General features: G+C 48.1%; 1 protein-coding gene across 1 annotated transcript in view; it reads right to left on the bottom strand.

Annotated features, from left to right (window-relative positions):
* Positions 1-7,047: 7,047 nt before the first annotated feature.
* Positions 7,048-20,297, bottom strand: part of IGFBP2 (insulin like growth factor binding protein 2) — a gene marked incomplete at both ends in the record, with an annotated part of 50,671 nt that continues 37,421 nt past the window's right edge. The window contains 3 exons of the mRNA XM_079538962.1: positions 7,048-7,215; positions 9,261-9,401; positions 10,475-10,698. Coding sequence (XP_079395088.1) covers positions 7,048-7,215; positions 9,261-9,401; positions 10,475-10,698 — 533 coding nt within the window. The remainder of the gene's footprint in view (positions 7,216-9,260; positions 9,402-10,474; positions 10,699-20,297) is intronic.

The following is a 20,297-nucleotide window of genomic DNA, read 5'->3' as shown; positions in this document are numbered from 1 at the left end:
TTCTAGTACGGGGTGCAGGCGGGGTTAATTTTTCATTTATTTTTGATTTTTTGTTAGCTAGTCATTTTCCAAAGGGTCTGGAGAGAAAACCTTGCAGCCATCAGCGTCTCCCCTCCTTGCTCCGTTCCTCTCGAGTTTCTTCCCTGTATCGCTGGGATGCATTCAAGTCATTCTTATCTCCATCCCAAATGACCACCCTGATCCAAGCAGATTTGGACCATGCTGGGAGGAACATGAGGAGGAGGAAGAGGAGGAGCAGGATTCACTGCGCACCTGGAGATGAGCTGGGGAGGGACACAAAGCTTCTGCAACGGCATGAATACTCCCCATAGTATTCGTGAATATCAAAAAGAAACAATCCAAAAGGGATACATACCCTTCTCAATGCGACTCCTCTGGACTTGGGAGGCCAGAAATCTGAGTTTTGGACAAGTGAGACTCTGAACGTCACCCATGCGGGTATGGAAGTGTTTGTGGCGTGCATGCATGTGCACAGATGTGACTTCTCCTCCTTGCCTGGAAACATGCAATTTGAGGGCTTCACTGTAAGCAGGGGAAGAGCTGCCAGACTGAGCAGGGAAGAGAGTTATAGAGGTGTTCCATCTATGTCAGCTCCATGGATGCTCCATCACTCCCCAGAGTGAAGCAGGCATATATTGGGACAGGGAAACTGGGGACAAAACCCTTCACCACCCTTACTGACATGGCAAAGGCCAACTATAGAGGTTTTTTTTGTTTTTCTTTTTTTTTCACAGCCAAAAAAAGAATAGTTTGCTCCAGGGGGAAAAAAAGACCTTGTTTTGTCTTGGTTTTTTGTTAAGGCTGGATTATAGCCTTTCCCAGGGGTAGGAAAACACCAGCGTCCATCTTTTGCATTGTGGACACTGCTGACATCTGCCATTGCTGACTCCCTCTGCCAACTCCCCAACCTGCATTGAGCTCTGTGACAGGTCTTCAGGACTTGTAACCCAGGACCCAAATCCTCATTCAGCAACAGCAGCCACCGCAGTGTGGAGACCCACTGCCTCAAGTGTGCTTGGACAGCTGATAGCCGCCTTCCTGACTATTTCATTGGGTTTTTTATTTTCCATGTTGGATTTTGGGACTCAATTCCCCATGACAAGGGTCTCTGTGGTGGCTGTGCTGGGAGGATATCCTGCAGTAAAGATGAGTCATGGGGTCTGGGCATAATGGCCCTGGCACGTGAATGTGTACCTGGAGACATCTGAAGTATACATCTGATCCTGGGGGGGGATGCATCCAATGTGTCCCCCAGTGCTGGTCTGAACCTCCTGGGGCTGGATAAGGAAGAAGAGGGGATTCCAGCACCAGTGGGGCCAAGATGAGGGGGAAATGGGTGCTGAGGAGCTCTGTTGGAAGCTTCTCCCCCTGACTGGTTCAGTGTCGTCACTGTAGTGTCCCATGGGATGGGATCAACCCCGTGGGCAACCCACAAGGATGCTTGCCTCAAAGGAGGACAGGACTGGATGGCCTCCCGATTTTGCCAGCAGACTTCCATGAAAACCAGTGGGGTACATTTGGAGCTGGGAGTGAGGTGCCTTCCTGTGCTGAAAAGAAGAGGGAACTGCCACCATATGTGGATCTTGTTCCCCCTAGTGAAAAAAGGAATGCAGGAATGGGGTGATGGGGTAGTCCCTGTGCCATGTTGCTGGAGGGGAGCTGGGGCCGGGGCAAATGAAGTAAGGTCAGATCGAGCTGGGTGGAGGATGAAGGTGGGGTGAAGATAGCGGGAGGTGGAGGAGCCGTGTCAACCCCCAAGGTCACAGATCACCATCAGTGCTGTCTCCTCTCTCCTCAGACTGCCTGTCCCAGTACAAAACCCAGTGTTATAGGCCAGTACCACCTTCCCCAGTGCCCTACCTCCTTTCTTCTTCCCTCTCCTTCTTGCTTTTGTTTATTTTTGTTTGTTTTATTGTTTGATTTCCCAAAACTTGAAAGCCTTTGGCTGCAGAGAAAGGAGTCGTGCTGCCTAGGGGTGGGCAGAATGGGAGCGGGCAGAGAGTCACCAGGTCCACAAGGAACGTGTATTTTGAGGTAAACTCACCTCCTGGCGGGGTGCAGAGCAGTCAGGTGGTGGCCTCATGGCATGGCCACCATGGTGACACTGGGAGGAGGATGCAGGAGGACTCTCCAGCCTCCCAGTACAAAGTGGGTCCCAGCTGTGGACTCACAGGCACCAGAATCCATTGGCTGGTGACAAAGCATCACCACTTGCAGCAGAGAGGCAGAGGGACCTGCTTTGGATTTTGTGGTGGGATAAGCAGAACAGACACATCTGGGAGCTGGGAGAGCTGCGGTGAGAGATGCGCACAAGGAGTTGCTGGCCATTTTGCACGCCAGTGGCCGCATAGTGAGAAAACAGCTGGAGCAAGGGTGAGGACAGTCCTTGGACCACATCTCCCATGAGAGATGTTCAGCAGCTGGGTTACCCCTTGTCTGTACTGCAGTGGCCTTCGAAAACCACTAGTACAAGAGCATTTTGCACTATTTCTCCGCTCTCTTTCTCTTCCCCCTTTTTCTCTGCCTTCTCCATGAAAAAAAAAAAAAAAAAAAAAAAATTGTTTTTTTTTTCTTGTTGGTGTTTTTTGTTTTCTTTTTTTTATTTTATTTTTTTATTTTTGTTTTGCTTTGTTTTTCCCAAAACGGAGCATTGTATATTTAACAACCGACAGTTCACCTCGCTTCCAGACAGCTGTCCTGGCCCTGGCGAGGAGCCCTGCTCACCGTGCCCCATCCCCAGCCCCACCATCCGCCCGCCACTGCCACCGGGACAGACGTCACCGCACACATCACCCACCGTTGTACCACAGTCGTTCACACACCAGATTCCGAGTTTCCTGCCTGTTTTGTTGTTGTTTTTTTTTTAACCTTTAAGCAATACTCACTACACATTTTACGGTAGCTTTTTATAGCTTTACATACATACGGTAGCTCTGTTTTTTTGGTTTTTTCTTTTTTTTTTGTTTTGTTTTGTTTTGTTTTTGTTGTGTTTGTTTTTTTTTTTTTTTTCCAGTAAACAAGAAATACTCATAATCTTACTGGTGGGAAAAAAAAAAGCAGTTTGTGAAAAACTGACAATGGAAGAAGAGCTTAATGCTCTGTTTAGCATTTTGTACTTAAAAAAAAAAATCTCACATTTTATTAAAAAGTGAAGATTGCTGTATACTATTTATTCAACTTATAATTTATGTTACTCTTTGATCTTTGTCTTTTCTCATGACAAAGCATTTATTTAATAAAGTTATGCATTCAGTTAGCTTGTGCCTGACCCTCGTAGAGTGTCTGCGTGCCAGCCCTGCCATCAGCACACTGTGCCTGGGGGCTCAGCTAGCTCTATGGGTCTGACAGGGCAAGGTGACCTGGTGGCAATGGCTTAGGCAGGCTTTAGACCCCAGAGAACTCTGCTAAGACAGAGGTAAATTTGAAAGGTTGAGCTTAGAGCATCCTGACTGCTAAGCTGCAATTTTTTAGATGCTTATTTGCAGGGGTGGGGTTGAAGCACCCATGTTCTGCTGGGTCATGAAGGGAAAGAGAATTGTAGAGCCACAGAATCATTAAGGTTGGAAAGACCACCAAGATCATCTAGTCCAACCATCAACCCATGCCTGTGACCACTCTAAACCATGCCTCTTGGTGCTACATCTACCATTTTCTTGTATGCCTCCAAGGATCTGGAGTCCATAATGCTGAGCACCCAGCTGCTATCCCAAATCTCAACACTTTAGTACGTGGTATCTGAGCCTCAAAGCTCTCCAGGCAGTGGGAAGTCCTACCCAAACATCTCAGTGAGCAGGAATGTCCCCATCCCATCCCTGCAGGGCATACGAGCCCAGCCAGGCTGTAGTCTTCAGCAACCTCATGACAGTCCTCAGCGCCCCTTCCCACCACCCACGTCCTCCCCTTCTGCTCACACAACTTTTCATATTCCCACACACTCCTTTGTCCCATGCCCCCATCCCCACCACCTGCGTCAGTTGCCAACATCATTCCATGTACCCAGAGCAGCACAGGAGACAAAAAATATCCCCTTTATCCCCAAACAGGTGGCTGGGCTGTGCTAATATACATCCTCTACCCTATATGCACTACCAGACCCAGCTGCCTGATCTGCAATGGGCTCCTCACCCTGGGGCCAGAGCAGACTGTGGGGCCTGTATCCCACTGCCCCTCAGTGATACAGAGCCCAAGGAAATCAGCCAACACCAGGGCATTTGTGCTGGCAAGCAGGAAAGCACTGCTGCTGAACTGTCAGCCGTGCCAGCACTGAAAGGTGGCTTTCCACACTGCCAGTTCAGGGCTACGCTTCCTTGTTACCATCACCCCATGCCCATCAGGCCCACCCACAGCACATTCCATGCCACGGCCCTGGTTAGCCCCGGCCATGCAGAACCTCTTCCTTCAGCACTGCAATTTCAGCTGTTAAGCATGGCTTGCAATTATTATCATTATTCTTTGCTTTGCCATGGCATCCCAAGCTCCTTTTGGCCACAGAGATTTTCCTTCTGCAGTCCAAGAACTCTTTGCACAGGCAGCAGAGACAAAACCAGCAAGGCCCAGGATGATCCCTGGAGAACAGGTCCATCTGCTGGCTGACAAACAGCATGACCGGCTGCAAGCACCAACTTGAAAAGCACCCAAAATCCTGAGGGCTGAGAATCTGGGAGGAGCTGACCTTCACCCAAATATTGCTGAAGTCCCAGGGGTGCCAGTGCTGGGCAGAGGGACTCTGTGCCCCTGCAAAGCTCTCACACAGCTCCCAGCTTGAACAGGGTGCTCCTGCAGCACGTCTCCCAGCAACAACATTGTGCTAAAAACCACCTTTTTCCACCAAACCTGTCTGCCATCAGGCAGCAAAACTGCCTCTGCACATGTGTCGGGCAGATGCTGACTTGACAAGACTCAAAGGCATGGCTGCATTGTGCAGAACAGCAGAAACACCCGCGGAGCAGGAAGAGAGGGGATGGGGTGACACCAGGGCTTCCCAGCTCACACAACTGGGACTAGTAGGGGTAAAAACCAAACTCCCAATGATGCTCATTGGGCTCAGCATTTACAACACCCCCAGGGCAAAAGCCCAAGTTTGTGTGTGATGCAACAGGCAAGAAAACATGCTCTATTTAATAGAAAAGGTTGGGGAGGGGGAAGATGACAGTTTCCTGGCATCCTATTTAATTTATTCCAACTTTACGCAGCTCAGCGTCTCCCAAAGAGAAAAGAAAAAAAAAAAACACAAAAAGAAAACTTCCTGGTTCCTAAACAAAACAAAAAATACAAACTGCAGCTGACAGCCAGAGTGTGCAGGGTTTACATGGAAAAGTTGAACACTGTGCTGTTAACAGAAGACAGCAGGTAGCATCATTTTTACAGTTACTTAGTTCTGCATTCAGGCACATTCTCACTCCCTCTCTCTCTCTCTCTCTCCCTCTCTCTCTCCCTCTCCCTCATACACACACCTCTCTCTCACTTTCCCACCACAGCCCCAAAGCATTTTCCTTTTCTCCTCCACTGACACTTCCAAACTCCTGCAAGGACATGAAGAGTTCAACCTGCACAGATCTTTGCGCTCGGAAAACTTCAGGCCAGGAAAGGGGGGAGGGAACAGTAACAAACCCCAGCATTCCCACTGCCGCAGAGTTTTGGGCTTTTTGCTTTTCTTTCCCCAGCCTCAAGTGCCCAAGTGAGCAGTGTTTGCCCCACAACCCCAAGGAGAGCATGCTGGCAGCACTCCTCAACCCCTCTGTGGGCCCATCCCAGCCCTGCTCAAGGTCCCACAAAAAACTCCATATTTCTCCCCTTACTGTAGTAAGGATAAGAATGTTTGCAATTGTTTTGCAATGGAGCCCACATTAAAAATGGGGGGGAAGGAAGAACAAGTCTCCTTGCTTCGGCGACAGGGAAGTTATTTATTCTCAGCGTCGGTGTGTTCTGTACAGAAAGAATCAACAGGTGAAGTAATGGCAGAGACATCAGTCCTCAGAGCAGCACGTCCAGTGCAAAACATCTCAGAGCGCCTGCAATTGCTTGGATTTAACCTATACAAACATGCATGTGGGCAGAGGGGTGCGTGTGTGTCTGGGCCTTTACAAAGCATGATACATACTGTACTTACAATAAAAAAAGTGTGTGCTGAAAAGCAGATGCTCACTCCTGTCCCAAGCGAAAATGGAGGGACAAGAGCAGCTGCTGGGAGTGCAGGTTTTAGACGGGTTTTTCCTATCTAGAAAGAAAGAAAGAGAGACACTCCCTGGCTTATTATCCTAAATCTACACAGGCGTCCTTCCACCCAGCCCCGGCAAGTTCACTTTTGCTCCCTCAGCTTAAGCCAATCCTAAGAAATACCGGGCAGCAGCCCTCCAAACCCCTCAGAAAACCAAGCATTCAGCTCCACAGTCACCCAAAGGCCCCATCCTCCCAGAGCAGCAGGGCTGGCTGCAACCAGCGGTGGTTCAGGGGGCTGCCTCATCCTTATTCCCTGGCAATGCCCCCTTGAGGAACGCAGCTCATCATCCTGCCACACTCCAACTGGAATGTAGGGACTTCCCTCCTTCCCACACCACATCCCACTCCAGGGCCAATACACAGGGGACAGGCAGGACACAAGAGGCGGTATTTACAGTCTTTGGTCTCGGGGAAGGGAGAGAGGAAGAGGGAAATGGAACTTTGTTGTTTCTTTTTTTTTTTTCTTTCTTTCTTTCCCCCTCCCACCCATGGTTAGATGTTTTGCCTGCAAGAATACGCCACAAAGCAGCAGGGAGGGCAGGGCCACGGGGCGAGGAGCAAAAAAGACTGGTTCTCTGGCTGACATTGGGCAAAAGACTATAGGAAAGCAGTCCCTTCTCCTTGCAACCTCCCCCCCCTCCCCCCCACCCTTCCCCTCCTGTCATCTCTTCCCTCCCCAAGAACTGGGGCAGCAGGAGGGCAGCACACAGGACCCAACCCCGGTCTCTTCCAGAGCCTAAAAGAGACATGCTGAAACCCATGTAAAAAATCCAGCACCGGGGCCACAGCAAGCAGGATTACATCCATCTACTGGCTCCGCAAGGCGTGCGCTCCCCGGTCCTCCTGCTCATGGGCTGTGTAGAAGAGGTGGCACTCGGGGTCCCCACGGATGGTGGGTGCACCCTGGATCACCTTCCCATGGATGGGGTCCACACACCAGCACTCTCCACGCTGCCCATTCACCGACATCTTGCACTGCAGAGAGAGGGATAGAGTAGACATCAGCTGAGGAGATACAGAGAGAAGACCACCCTCACCCCCATAGTTTCTCTGGAGATTCAGCACAGATGGCTTGGATGAGCCTGTGCTGTAGCATCATCACTGCTTCTTCCCTCAAACCACGGATGGCTGGACTAGATGATCTTAGTGGTCTTCTCCAACATCAGAGATTCTACGGATGGGACCACTGAGCTGATTTCAATAAACCATGAGGACAATCATCCCCAAATTACATTTCTCTTTCAACTGTGGATGAAAGCACCTAGAGACTCAACAATCCCTGGGTGAGTAGGGATGAAATATGCTTACAGAGCAGCTGCATAAGCTTCATTCTGCCTGCAAATTGAGTTAAACAAACTGAACGTGACAACACGGGCCATGGACACACTCTGCTATGTTGGGGAACAGGATCTCAATCCCAGCACAGAAGCAGTGACCACAGCAAGCATGGACATGGCCTCTATACTCCAAAGCCTGCTCTGGTAAGAGAGAAGTTTCTTGCTGTAATGGCTATCATCCACCCCTTGCCTTTACAAGGCTGTAGGCACCTTGTACCTACCTGGTGCTCATCCCCCCATACCCAAAATAAATACACCCCTGAACACGGCACAGCAGGATCCAGCCCCTACAGCAGATTCTGTATGCATTCTGCAAAGCTGAATTCAAGCCATTTTCTGCAGCTGGACTGAGATTAGAATGCAGCCTTGCTCAGGGGGGGAAAAAAGCAGGAGAAAAGATAAAAATAAAAATAGTAATTAAAAAAATGCTCCCCAGCATGAGAGCACATTAAGGCACCCTCCACCTTGTCCTGATTCACAGGAGGTCAGAGCAGCCAGGAATGCTTTTATTGGCATCTCCAATTTTCCAACCAAGGAAAAGGAGCTGACACTCAGCTCTGGAAACCCAGATGGACTGAAAACTGGGAATGGCCTCATGTTTGTCTTCACCCAGGGCAGGCAGAAGAGACAGCATTTTTGTTTCCTTTTTCTGCAGCTACGACCAACATGCAACTTCTGCATGGTGCAGAGAAGAGAAAGGACAAAGCAAGATTATCTCAGAGCAATCTGCTCTCTTCTAACATTTTTGGCTTTTTCTTTTTCTGAAAAAAAAAAAAAAGCTCCCAACCAAGGGGTGGAAGTAGCTCTTCAAAAAAAAAAAAAAAAACTTAGCCATGAAAACAGCAGGATGTCTAGCTCTTCTCCAAGAGATCATTCTGCACAGCTATGAGAGGTGCTCACATCCAGGTACTATCAATGCAAGCCAGCCTCCAGATGGTGCTTTGTTGCTTAAGAGAGCTTCTGTCTGGCTGTAGATTCTACTGCAACATCTGCTGATGCCCCCAGAGCCTGTGACCATTCCTCTCACTGCAGATATCATGCATCCAGCCCTGATCCAGGCCCTGCATTTGGTAAGGTTGATTTTGTCTGGCTACAAAGCTTTGCTGAGCAAAACTGTTCAGGAAAGTGTGGGAATGAAACAGAGAGGAAAGGAAGCAGTCAGCACAGGTAAAAGCCTCTCCTGGGAGAGGCCCATGCCAGAAAAGCTTCAACTCCTGTTTCCAACCTGAGCAGAAGAATCATCTCTCTCATCACTCTCTGTGCACAACCCACACCCATACTGCCCCCCAGCTTATCCTCCTGCATATCTCCTGCAAAGCTGCAGACGTTCAATCTAGGAAGAAGCAAGAGAAAGGAGGAGACAGTGGTGCAGCAATGCTTGTAACCCTTGTTAGGAAACCACTATGATACAATCATTTAATTTGTGGTGGAACAAAGGCTTACTACACTACAGAGGTACTGAGGATAAGCGGAAACTCAGCTCTCATCCTATTAGTGATGACAACTTGATGAGAAATGCAACTGCCCCATGTTTTGGGTCTGGACAGCAGACAGGCAGTCCCCACACCCTGGGACCTGCTTCCTGCCACCCTAGGAGTTGGGCATAATCTCTGTGCAGTGTTGAGCATAGCGATGCTGCCAAGAATGCAAGCTGGCTCCAGGGCTCCTGCTCTTCCTACTTGCCTGCTTGAGATTGTACAAGCCATGCTTGTCGCAGTTGGGGATGTGGAGGGAGTAGAGGTGCTCCAGGGGACCTCGCTCATCCGGCAGTCGCATGGTGGAGATGCGCTCCAGGACCTGATCCAGCTCCTGCTGACAAGGGGTCTGAAAAAAGCCAAGAAAACAAATGAACAACAAATGTACATCCTGGTAAAGGGACCATTTGCCATGTCATAACTTCAAATCTTCACATGGTAAAGAGCAAACTAATACCTAACTCCAAAGGCTAGTACCGAGCCAAGGCAGTCCAGTTAAAGTCCACCTGGTGTTAGCCAGAGCAACTCTGCAGCTCATTGCCTTCTGCATCTGCTGTTTTTCTCCTAGACAAGCAGCAGCACTGTGGGGACTCTCTAAGCCAATGGTGCCAGCACCATGCCACAAAGCCACATCTGTCCCACAGACATCAGCCTGTTAGGCTAAATTTGACCTAAAGGACTGCAGTTGCAAGGTTTATCTGGGACAGCACATGAAGTGTATGTTAGGGAGATGAGACCACAAACAGCCGCTCTGCCTGTTCCTTGGAGGTGAGGTTCTCAAAGTTCCTCTCCGTCCTTGTGCTCCTCAGATATAAATACCCCGTGTTGATATAGAAATATTACAAAAATTTTGGAGGTGGCTTTCCATCCCCATGCCATCTAGTTGCCTTGACCAAGCTGCCCACTAGAGGGAAACCATGGCCAAGGACAGGAGGGCAGCAGGCCAGATAGGACATTGGGCACCATCCTGCTTCTTGACAACCCCATATAGCCTATTCTCAGGCTCACCCTCAGTTTGCACTGAGGCTATCCTCCAGCAGGCAGAGTTCCACACCATAAATCCCGCACACCATCCCTGGGGAGTTGCTTAGGGAAAAAAGGGTGTGCAAAAGCTGGGTTGCAGGCAAGGGGCGTGCTCACAGCCTGCGGGGGCTGGTGCTGAGCCAGCAAGACCGCCCTTCTCCAGCTCTGCTGTCAGAATGTGAAGCTGCAATGAAAATAACGCCTCCTCGCCAGCACATCAAAGTTCATCAGATGGTGCATTCAACCTCAGCTTCAGGCCAAAATAAACGTTTGCTTTTCTTTTTCTTTTTCTTTTTTTTTCCCCTCCCCTCTTTTCTCTTTTAAAGGCAGTTTGTTGTAAATGTCACTTTTGCATTCTGCATATCCTTGAGCTCTGCCTCCCCCCCCTCCTCCTCTCACCCTGCCTGTCGGCATCCGCGACTTCTTTGAATCCTCATGGTTGTGATGGACCTTGCCCACTTTGCCCATCTGCCGCTGCTGCTCGTTCACCTTCTCCCTCATCACCGCCAGCTCCTTCATGCCTGTTTTAATGGGTTTCCTGCTGCTGGCTCCACTCAACATCCCCCCAGTGCTGTCCACATGGTTCTCAGCAAGGATGCTCTCAGACCGGTCATCACCATTGTCTGTAGAAGAGAGAAGAGACAAGGAAAGGGTCAAGCTCAGCCAGGCCTCTCATGTATTCATCCCATCCTGGATTGCTTTCAAGCGTGGCCAGTTACCAAGCCATAAAATCTTTGCATGCAAAAATTTTAAATTGCATTAGCTCTTTCATCTGGAAGGTGAGAATAGATTCTTTCATTCTGGAGTTATTATTACTGCACTAAAAGACAGTTTAGAGAGCAGGGGAAATCGCTGCTGGAGAAGTTCGTTTTGATTTTTCTTTGACCTTCTAAATTACTTCCCGAAGAATGTAATTTTCCCATCAGAAGTCCAGTTGGGTTAGTGATGCCAAGTGTGTTTCTGCTCCAAAACTGAAAACCACAGTGATTAGTAACAATACCTTGAGTCCATCTATCATCCCCTAGAGTATCTCCAGGAATACTTACTCAATATTAATGTGCTAAAATAAATTCTCAGGACCGCTTTCAAAAATACCTCGCCTCTCTTTTATGGCCACCCTAATTTCCCGCAGAGATCCTGCCATTTCAGTAATCATCCCTGCCATATCATCTTTCACATCATTTGTCATGTGGTACATTACTCATTCAGCTGCTAGCACACAGCCTATCTACTGCTGGATTTGAGCACTTCTTCTAACTGCAGAACCACCCTATGTGGCATACCAGCTCTGCCACAAGACCCCTACCTAATCCAGCCACTTCAAAATCAGCTGGCAAAAACGCTGGGATAACACTGGGCTCTTCTCACTTCCTCCACCCTCTGTTCTATCCTTCTGGTCCTATAGAGGTGACAAACACAAAGCATCTTTGCATACCAAGGAAAATCAGAGCACTCAGGCTCACATTCACAAACAAACACAGTCCAGAATGGCACTGGCATTTCTGATCTCAGCTTTATCATAGAATCATAACGGTTGGATAGTCCAACCTGCACCCTAGATACTCATAATAAGAAATCACATTAAACCATGAACGAAAACGGGCTTGCAATGCTTTAGTTCACATAATAGCACTTCATTTATGAGTCCATCCTGCTTTCTTTAAGTCTAAGCATGCAGAGCATCTTGATTTTCACATCTAGAAGCACTGAAGACTCATTAAAATTGGAAAAGACCTGTAAGATCACCCACTCCAACTGTCCACCTACCACTAACACTGCCCACTAATCCACATCCCTCAGTGCCACATCTCCACTTTTTTTGAACACCTCCAGGGACACTGGGGGACAGTATCACCTCCTGGCAGCCCATTCCATTGCCCAATCACTCTTTCAGAGAAGTTTTTCCTAATATCCAACCTTCCTTTTAGAAGCTGCACTGTTATGTCCTGATAAAACATCACTGTACTGTCTTGATACAGAGTAAAAACATGATAATAACAAATGTTTTATTTATGTCACAGCTTCCTGAGCTCTTGTCCACAGTGCACCATAGTGTATTACTACCCTAGGTTCCCAGAGGGGAAAATGCAAGAAGAGTTTTGTCCACAATTACTCAGAAAACATGTGGCTGTCTGTAGACTGACAGCAGAGCAGTCCAAGAGGGCTGGATCAGACACATCCCAGCATCCCATTCCCATCAGCATCTGTTTGGGGATGTACCTCAGAAGGACCATTCCCCACCTGTGCTAGAGATAAGTGCAACATCACATCTGTGCTGGAAATTGCATCTGCTTGACAAGATTTAAAAGCCACCAAAGGACCCCATCCTTTGTGGATCTGTCCAATATCCTCTTGAACTTGCTCTTGATTTTGGCCCCAAATCTCTCTGTACTGGGATCAGCACACTTCCCAGAAATACTAAATGAGTTTTGTTTGCAAGTTTTTAAGCTGCTTAGGTAGCAACTGAAAAGCAAACACGGGGCAAAACCAATCTGGCAAAGCGCGTAACTTTCCTCAATACTGGTTCCAGACAAGAATTTGGATGAGGCTTGATAGCCAGATGGGCGAGCTCAATGTCTGGGCTGCTGCCTGGCAGTTGCTGCCTTGGCTATCATCCGAGGAGCTGGGCAAGGAATACTTTGGAGCAGGAATCTTCTATTTATCCACAAGACTCCCCGTTAATTAGAAACACACAATGAGAAGAGAGAAGGCCACAAGGCTGCCCTTCAGACAGGATCAAATGAAAAAGTCGCATGCAGAAGATGAGCAAGGCTAGCCAGAAGCTGAATCCCAATGAGCCACTTTAGGAGGGCTTTAGCCTTTTGACTTTTTTGTTGTCTTCTCAGTGACATCATGAAACCATCAACAACATGAGGAGAGTGAGTGTAGCAAGGCTGTATTTTGGATGCCATGTGATGCCCAGCTCCATTCAGAAGACCAGCAGTCTTCTGTCACAGAGTGACAGAGAAGCAGTGTGATGAATGCAACGACCTTCCCAATCAATTCTTGCTTCTTCTGCCTCCAACTAAAATATATAGACATCTGCCCAAATAAGCACCACTCTAGTAAATCAAGGCAAGCTGGTAAGCCTCTTGTCGGCTGATTCATTCACAAAACCCGCTTCTGATAATATTTTCACTCATTTTTCGCACTTTCCAATGCTAACAAATATCAGCCCAAAGAAAACCCCTGGTGGGAGCAGAGCGTGCAAGCCCATGTGCACAAACACACCCAGGGACAGGAGAGGTCAGTCTTGGCTCCTTGGGCACCCGCCACAGGAACAAACCCAAAGTGAAGGCCAAAGAGGTCCAGCTGCTATCAACTGCAAGATTTCCTCCCTGCTGCTGAGCTGATCCACTTAGGGGTGAGTCCAGATCCCCAACACAGCTTTTCCATCTCCCAAAGCCCATGCTGCTCCTTAGCAGTTCTGACTGACTTGGGACTACCAGAGATGGCTTAAGGTCAAGAAGGACCTGTTTTTCCTGTCCTCTTGCTCACATTCATTCAAGTCATCAATCATGGCTTCCCCCTACTCCAGCAACTAGGAAAGGGGTCAAAATGGAGAAGATCAGTCCCAGCTTCCCTTCATGGAAGAGTTTCAGGTTTGGTGGGTCTCATTTTGAAGAGCTAAAAGGGACCAGGCAGCAATGGCAGGAGCAGAAACACTGAGTATTGATGTTGGAAGAACAGAGAGCCAAATATTACCATTTACAGCCAAATAATACTTTGTAATGCTGCTCAAGAGAAAAGAGATGTCCATACATGCTTATTACTATAGATCAATTCAGCCACCTACCAACCCCACCAGCATGGGATGGGCAGGTACGCAATCGAGTCAGATACACAATCTTAATCCATTTGTCATCCCAGCAAACGCCTTTTTGCTGACCAATTTCAATTCACACTAAATATATCTGTGAACAGAGCAGTGCCAAGCTCCAAAACAATTATGTTTTATAGTTCTTCCATTTTCCTATGGCATGTGGAAAACATCTTCTGTGCTATTTTGGATCAAAAGGTAGAGCGCTTTGTGCAGGGTGTGACAAGTGTAGCAAGAATCAAACCAGATAGCTGGAGTTCTCCTGAACACATGAAACACCTCCCCCATGGCAAGAAAATGCAATTTTATTACGGCTTTTTTCAAGGAAAACTCCCATCAGCTTCAATGGGGCGAGGACTTGGCTGAGGTGAAAGCATATCCAAATGGCCATCAGCTAACATCTGTATCGAGCCACTCAGTCTCGCCAACATTTTCAGAACTGCTACCAATTTCCAGTACTGTAAGCTTTCAGAATCTGATTTGAGACCTTTAGGCACCTCCACCAACACAGTAAAGAAACAGACAAGCTTACAAAGGATCTGCTGCTCCCTGAGCTGCAAGGAGAAAAGCGCCATGCAAAGAAAGGCAGCTGTCTGACATTGAAAACACACCTCCATCCTTCTGGAGAGCCCCAAAGCATATGCGGGCTACAGGACAGGATTCAGCAGGCTGCAAGCACCGTGGCATCACAGGGAGCTTGCACAGTGCCAAGGAGTGCATTACCCTCGCCAGAGCTGCTCTCCCTCTACATTAACTTCCCTCCAACAACACCTCGCTGAGAGGTTTTGCATGCACGTGTTTATCTAACCAGAGTGTTTATATAGAATTCAAGTACTGACTGAGGTCTCAAACTCACAGAAAGTTTCACCCAAGTAACCTTCAACACATTGCCCACAGCCCCTCAGCTCTGTGCCCAGGATGTGCCCCAAGCTCATATCTCACCGGAGCTACCATTCTTCATCTCCAAAGCACATTATGGTCCACTAATGATTCTGGAGAGGGAGGCATTCTTTCTGGGATACACACAGTTATTTTAACAAGTTCTTCTCCCCTTTCCCAGATGTCCAGGCCCTTGTCTTTTGCAACCTGAGAGCAGACAGAGCCTTTAAACCTGACTTTCAACATGCACCACAGCTGTGGCCAGTGAACAACTTGCAAAGGGAGGAGGGAAAAGGAGCAGACCCCAACTGCAGCCCTAATGATCTCTACCTCATCCTTCTGCAAAGTATTTCAAGAAGAGCTCTGGGCAAAGGTTCCTTTTTAATAGCTACAGTGTGGGTGTTGTTGACCCGGAGCTCAGATACCTCAGGAAACATTTCCCAGCAGGGATTATATCTGCATTGCAATTTCCTTGTGGCAAGGTTTGCCAAGAACAAAGTCCCCCCCAGCCCACCATACCCCAGGAAGGACCCAGGTTTACTGCCTACCATTGCCAGACTGGACAACACTGGTCCACTGCAGTATCCATCAGGTCTCAGTTACCACTGCGGGGAGGGGGACATGGAGGCATTGGTGTGTGGCCCAACCCCACACAACTGAGCCAGTTGGGGTGCAGCTCTTCAGAGGCAGAATAAATCAAAGCATCCAATCAAGATTCATGCCCAGCTTCACACACACATACACAATCATACAATATACAGTGGGAAAATGCCACAGAGGGAGTGCAAGCAATAGGCAATGTAGAAGAGAAAGGGTGCAGAAGGGATGCATGGAAAAACCATCTTGCCTCAGGGCACTTCTCATAGAGACCAACTGAGGACAACTACAGGAATAGTAACTCACCCCCAGATGTCCCATGAAGTCCCAACAAATAGGAAGCTCCTGAACTACAGGTTACATCTAGACCAGGTCTAACAGCTATCATGAAATCATAGACTGGTCTAGGTTGGAAGGGACCTTGAAGATCATCTAGTTCCAACACCCAAGCCATGAGCAGGTTTGCCAACCACTAGATCAAGCTGCCCAGGTATGAATTATGTGGGAATCCCAGCTAGATACTCCCCCCTGGTCTCTGCCTGATCTATTCCACTCAGCCTCATCCATCTCTGCAGAGCCAATGTGCCCTTCAGATGCTTGCTGACATTTAAGCATGTCAACTGGCTGCAGAGGACACAGCTGCGAGGGGTACCCATGCCAGCCAGCAAGGTGGCTGCATATCACAACCAGGAAATTCCCACTCTGGTCTCCAAGAGATGGCCTGACTTCCACAGTACACTGTCCACAAAGAACCCACAGCTCCCTTATGGCTCTTAAACACCCTTTATTTGTTGCCATCCAATCTTTTCAGCCCATCTCCAGCAGCAGGAGGCAGGAGGGAACGCTATGTCCTGGCCAGGGCTTGCTTCACAATCTCCTCTCCCTGCCCTGAGCCGCTGGGGTGATCCAAGGGGCACCTAGTGCCTTCCTTTGGCTCAGCTGTCTAGCAGGAAATGCTTTATGCTCCTGCAAAATGCTGAGACATTGACTCAGGGCAGTGCAGCCTCCAGCAGCCACTTAACTCTTCTCTCTGCCCCTTCCTGGTGGCTGCACAGAGCAGCTTTCCCTCCTCCATCCACCTGGGCACAGAGCCAGAAACATACCCACACAGTGCCCTACAGTGTGCCTGTGCCCCATCACACCCAAACTCCTCCAGCACTCTAGGGCAAGTACTGAAGTGATAACAAAACAGAGATGATGGCAGATAAGGGTGAAAGAGGAATTGAAATGTCCCTTCCCCCAAGCTTCACTTGAAACTTTTTTTTTAAATCATGTTTGCAGACTGGTTTCCCAAGGGTATAGGACTTGTGCAATAAGACAGCCTACCTCTTATGCGTATCTGCATGTGTTTGCATGACTGCCTGTCTCCCTATTAGGTCCTCCTCCACCTCCCAATATATCTATGAACATCACCAAATGCCAACTAAATTTCAAACAAGAACAGAAATCTCAAAAACATTAAGTTTCCACCATTTCATGAAAATGTGCAGCCATGCTGAAGAGAGATAAAATAGCAAGGTTTGTTTTGTTAACTTTCTTTCCAACAGATTCAGCTGATGGGCCACGTAGCACATCACCAGCCCACTCCCTGTGGGCCCAGAAGAGCACAAAACACCTCTGGGGAAGGTCTGCTCCAGCCCTCCTACTGCCAACAGCCAGCCCAAAAATGCTGTTTGACATCCTGCTCCTTCCTGCACCAGCCATTTGCTTTGTGTCAAAACAATAAGGATAGGAGTGCTTGGGTCCCTCAAAAATGCAGAAAAATGCTTCTGCAATCTACTTATTCAACATCCACTCATCATCCCATTTGCCTTTCCTCCACTTCTTCCTCTAAACATGGAACTGCAGAGTTACAATCATTATCCCTAAGTGTGCATACAGCAGAGATGCCCCAGACACCTAAAAGCCACAGCAGAACCAGGTCTTGGCTCATGGCCGGACACAGTGGTTTGGCCCCACCTTGGCTACAGTGCCCAAGCTGACATGACCACCCTCCACTTGCTTATTTCCCAGGGCACTGATAAGAATCTGGTCCTAAAAGTGGCATGTAAAAGCCACGTGATCCTTCCCAAGCCTCCCTTTCACCCCCCCTCCCCCCCCCCCCAGCACCACACACACAACTTCAACACATGTGAAGGCAGCCTGCTAGGGAAATATGTTAACGTGTCTGAAAGGTTCTGCTGAGCGAGGCTCTCCAAGCTCCCTGCCACCATAAGAGCATTCTCCCTTGCTAGTGAGCCGTATCTCAGCCCTTTCAACACAGTTCTCTGATTAGCCCTCCACATAGCTGCAATTTTCCAGCAGAGCCAAATGAATTAACTCAAAAAACACTTCGAAGTTTAAATTAATTGCACTGCAGCTTCCCTGTTTGACCTTGACCCTGCTAGTAAAATCCCTAGGGTAGCTACTTCATAGTCATTAGAGGCTTCTGCGTGAATGAACCGAGCTGTTAACATCACCAGGCCACCTCTCTGCCTTCCTTTCCCTGTCATTTGCATGCATTCCTGTGGCCTTCAGTGCCCCAGCCACCCCAAAAAGCCTGCACCACATTTCAGTCTAAGCTCAGCCCCTAAATCCTCATTTCCTATGAGTTTCCAGAACAAAATCAGACCACAAAACCACTTCATTCATCTTCTTCAGGCTTCACCGCAGTGTTCAAATCTCCTTTATTACCCTAGTTTGTTAGGAAACACAGGGTCATCTCTGAGACCAAGACCATTCAGGCCACTGCATCTCATAGCCTGGACTGCACAGAAGACCTTCCCTTGCTGCAGCCTCAATGATAATGCCCCAAGTTAATTACTATGTAAGTGACACCATTTTGGCACTGGGATGCTGCACCTCTACATTGCAGGAATCAGGAGTCTTAACGAGGGTGATTCCCAGGTACAAAGCTCTGCAGACCAACCAAAGCAAGAACAGCCCCTTCCAAGGTTCAAGAGCTTCATGAACACCCCAAACCTACTCATCTTTCTCACAATGTCAGAGAAAATGCAATACACAGGACCACAGTCAGACTCATTTTCCCATTTAAAAATGACTGCCTTTCTAGGTCCAGGCAGTGACAAGCCAGCACCAACAATTAGCTGATGACGGACCATGAATCCCTCTGAATCTTCATCAAGGAATGAGCTAATTCTCCAGCAGACTGTTATATCTTCCCAGGAGGGTTTTCAAGCCTATGTAACGAGTTTCTTGGACTTTAAACAAATACAAGATTTCTTGTTCCAAACGAAGGTGGCTGAGCAAAATGTTTTTTGTCTCTCATAAAAGTTTGCAGAGATAGTCCAGTGGTCATTTCTGGCCACAAAAGCTTTTCCTCCATGGGCAAAGCAATGCCCTCCTGTTCCAGCTCCTCAACGATGGCTTGGCTCAACAGCAAGGTGTACTCTGACTCTGAAAATCCAACCATGCCCCTCAGATGCCCAATCACAACTCCCACTGAGATCAACAGCTGAGGCAGGCAGAAGCTCCAGACAGGAACCTACAGCAGCATTCCCATTTGCTTTCTGGGAAGGCTGCAAGCCGAGTTGCCAAAAGTCTGACCTTCTGCTCTACAGAAAGATAGAAAAGCTTGAAAATTAAGAAGAAAAAAAAAAAAAGTAAAAAAAATACAAAGCCTCAAGGCCAGAGCAGTGCCCCACCCTGCCTGCCTGTCTCTCATCTATCTCCGGTGTTGCTCCACTCCCCTCTCAGCCACACTGGCTTCTCCACTTATTACAACTATTGCATGCAAATGGAATGAACTTCAGCCATTTGTATTACTAGTTTTTAAATAACATCTCACTTTTCCACAGTCAATTTTCCAGACAGAGGCTCAGTCCAGGGCTCCCCTCACCACCCACCCAAATCTCATTGCGCATTTCCTCCAAGTCTGCCTTTTCAAAACACGCTATTATTATGGCAATTCCTTTCTACCTTCTCCTCAGAAACCATGCCAGACCCCCAACTGCAATTATCACCACCATCACACCTCCAGGTCTACCAGATCTACTGCCCCCATGCAGCCCCCTGGCTGAGCACCAGCTCTCAAAGCCAACCCTGTATCGGATTTTTCCCCAGGAACCTGCATTCCCCACAGACAAAGCACAACTGCCTCCGAATAGAATCAGAGCACTGAACTGTAGGTGGAAAGACAGTATCTGCTCTATTTAGCTGAGCCTCTTCTGCCCACCAGCAGCTCCCAGCTGTCTACAACTCTCACAAACATTATCCTTCCCTCCTTTTGGCAGCCATCATAGATTTGCCATATCCCACATGTGAATTCCAGGTTGAGGTGTTCACAGATTGTGCTTTTGATCACCAAACTAAACAGCTTTGCATGTTTCAGGTTACGTCAAAACATTTTATTCATCTCCCATGGAGTTCTTGGAGCAATATTTCACCATTAGCAGTCTCTTTGCTGGATTTCCTTAACCCTTGTTCTCCCATGTAGGGACAGAGCTGAATTTAACTCTCATTATAAATAACACCGCAAGAAAGGACTGACCCCAATCTTGATTGTGCATTTATCATTTACTGAAATCAGACAACTGCCAATCTTTAGGTAAGAAGGCCTCACTGGTAGGAAACCACTGTTCAAACAAACACATCTGCCAAAATAAAGCCTCGCAGATTTGTCCTATGGCTGACTGACACATGCAGTAACTTCATGAAGAGCTCAGGCACACAGATATCCTAGCAGAAGGCAGCAACGGACCGCAGACTGGCTGATCTGTAATGACAGCATATGGCATACAACAGCCATGCACATGCTAGTAACGTTTGTTAGCTTTACAGTCCTTTATTGACTTCCACCCTTCCAAGCCATGGGTAGATCAATGGCGTTTGGCATTCAGAAGGGGAAATTTCCTCCCACACAGGTGGGAGGAGTAAGCTCAAGGCAGCTCGCTGTGCTCCTGCGCTGTGTCATTGCTTCAGGCTCCT

The sequence above is a fragment of the Tetrao urogallus genome (genome assembly GCF_951394365.1).
Source record: "Tetrao urogallus genome assembly, chromosome: 8".
Lineage (NCBI taxonomy): Eukaryota > Metazoa > Chordata > Aves > Galliformes > Phasianidae > Tetrao > Tetrao urogallus.
This window is presented reverse-complemented; position numbering and strand designations above follow the sequence as displayed.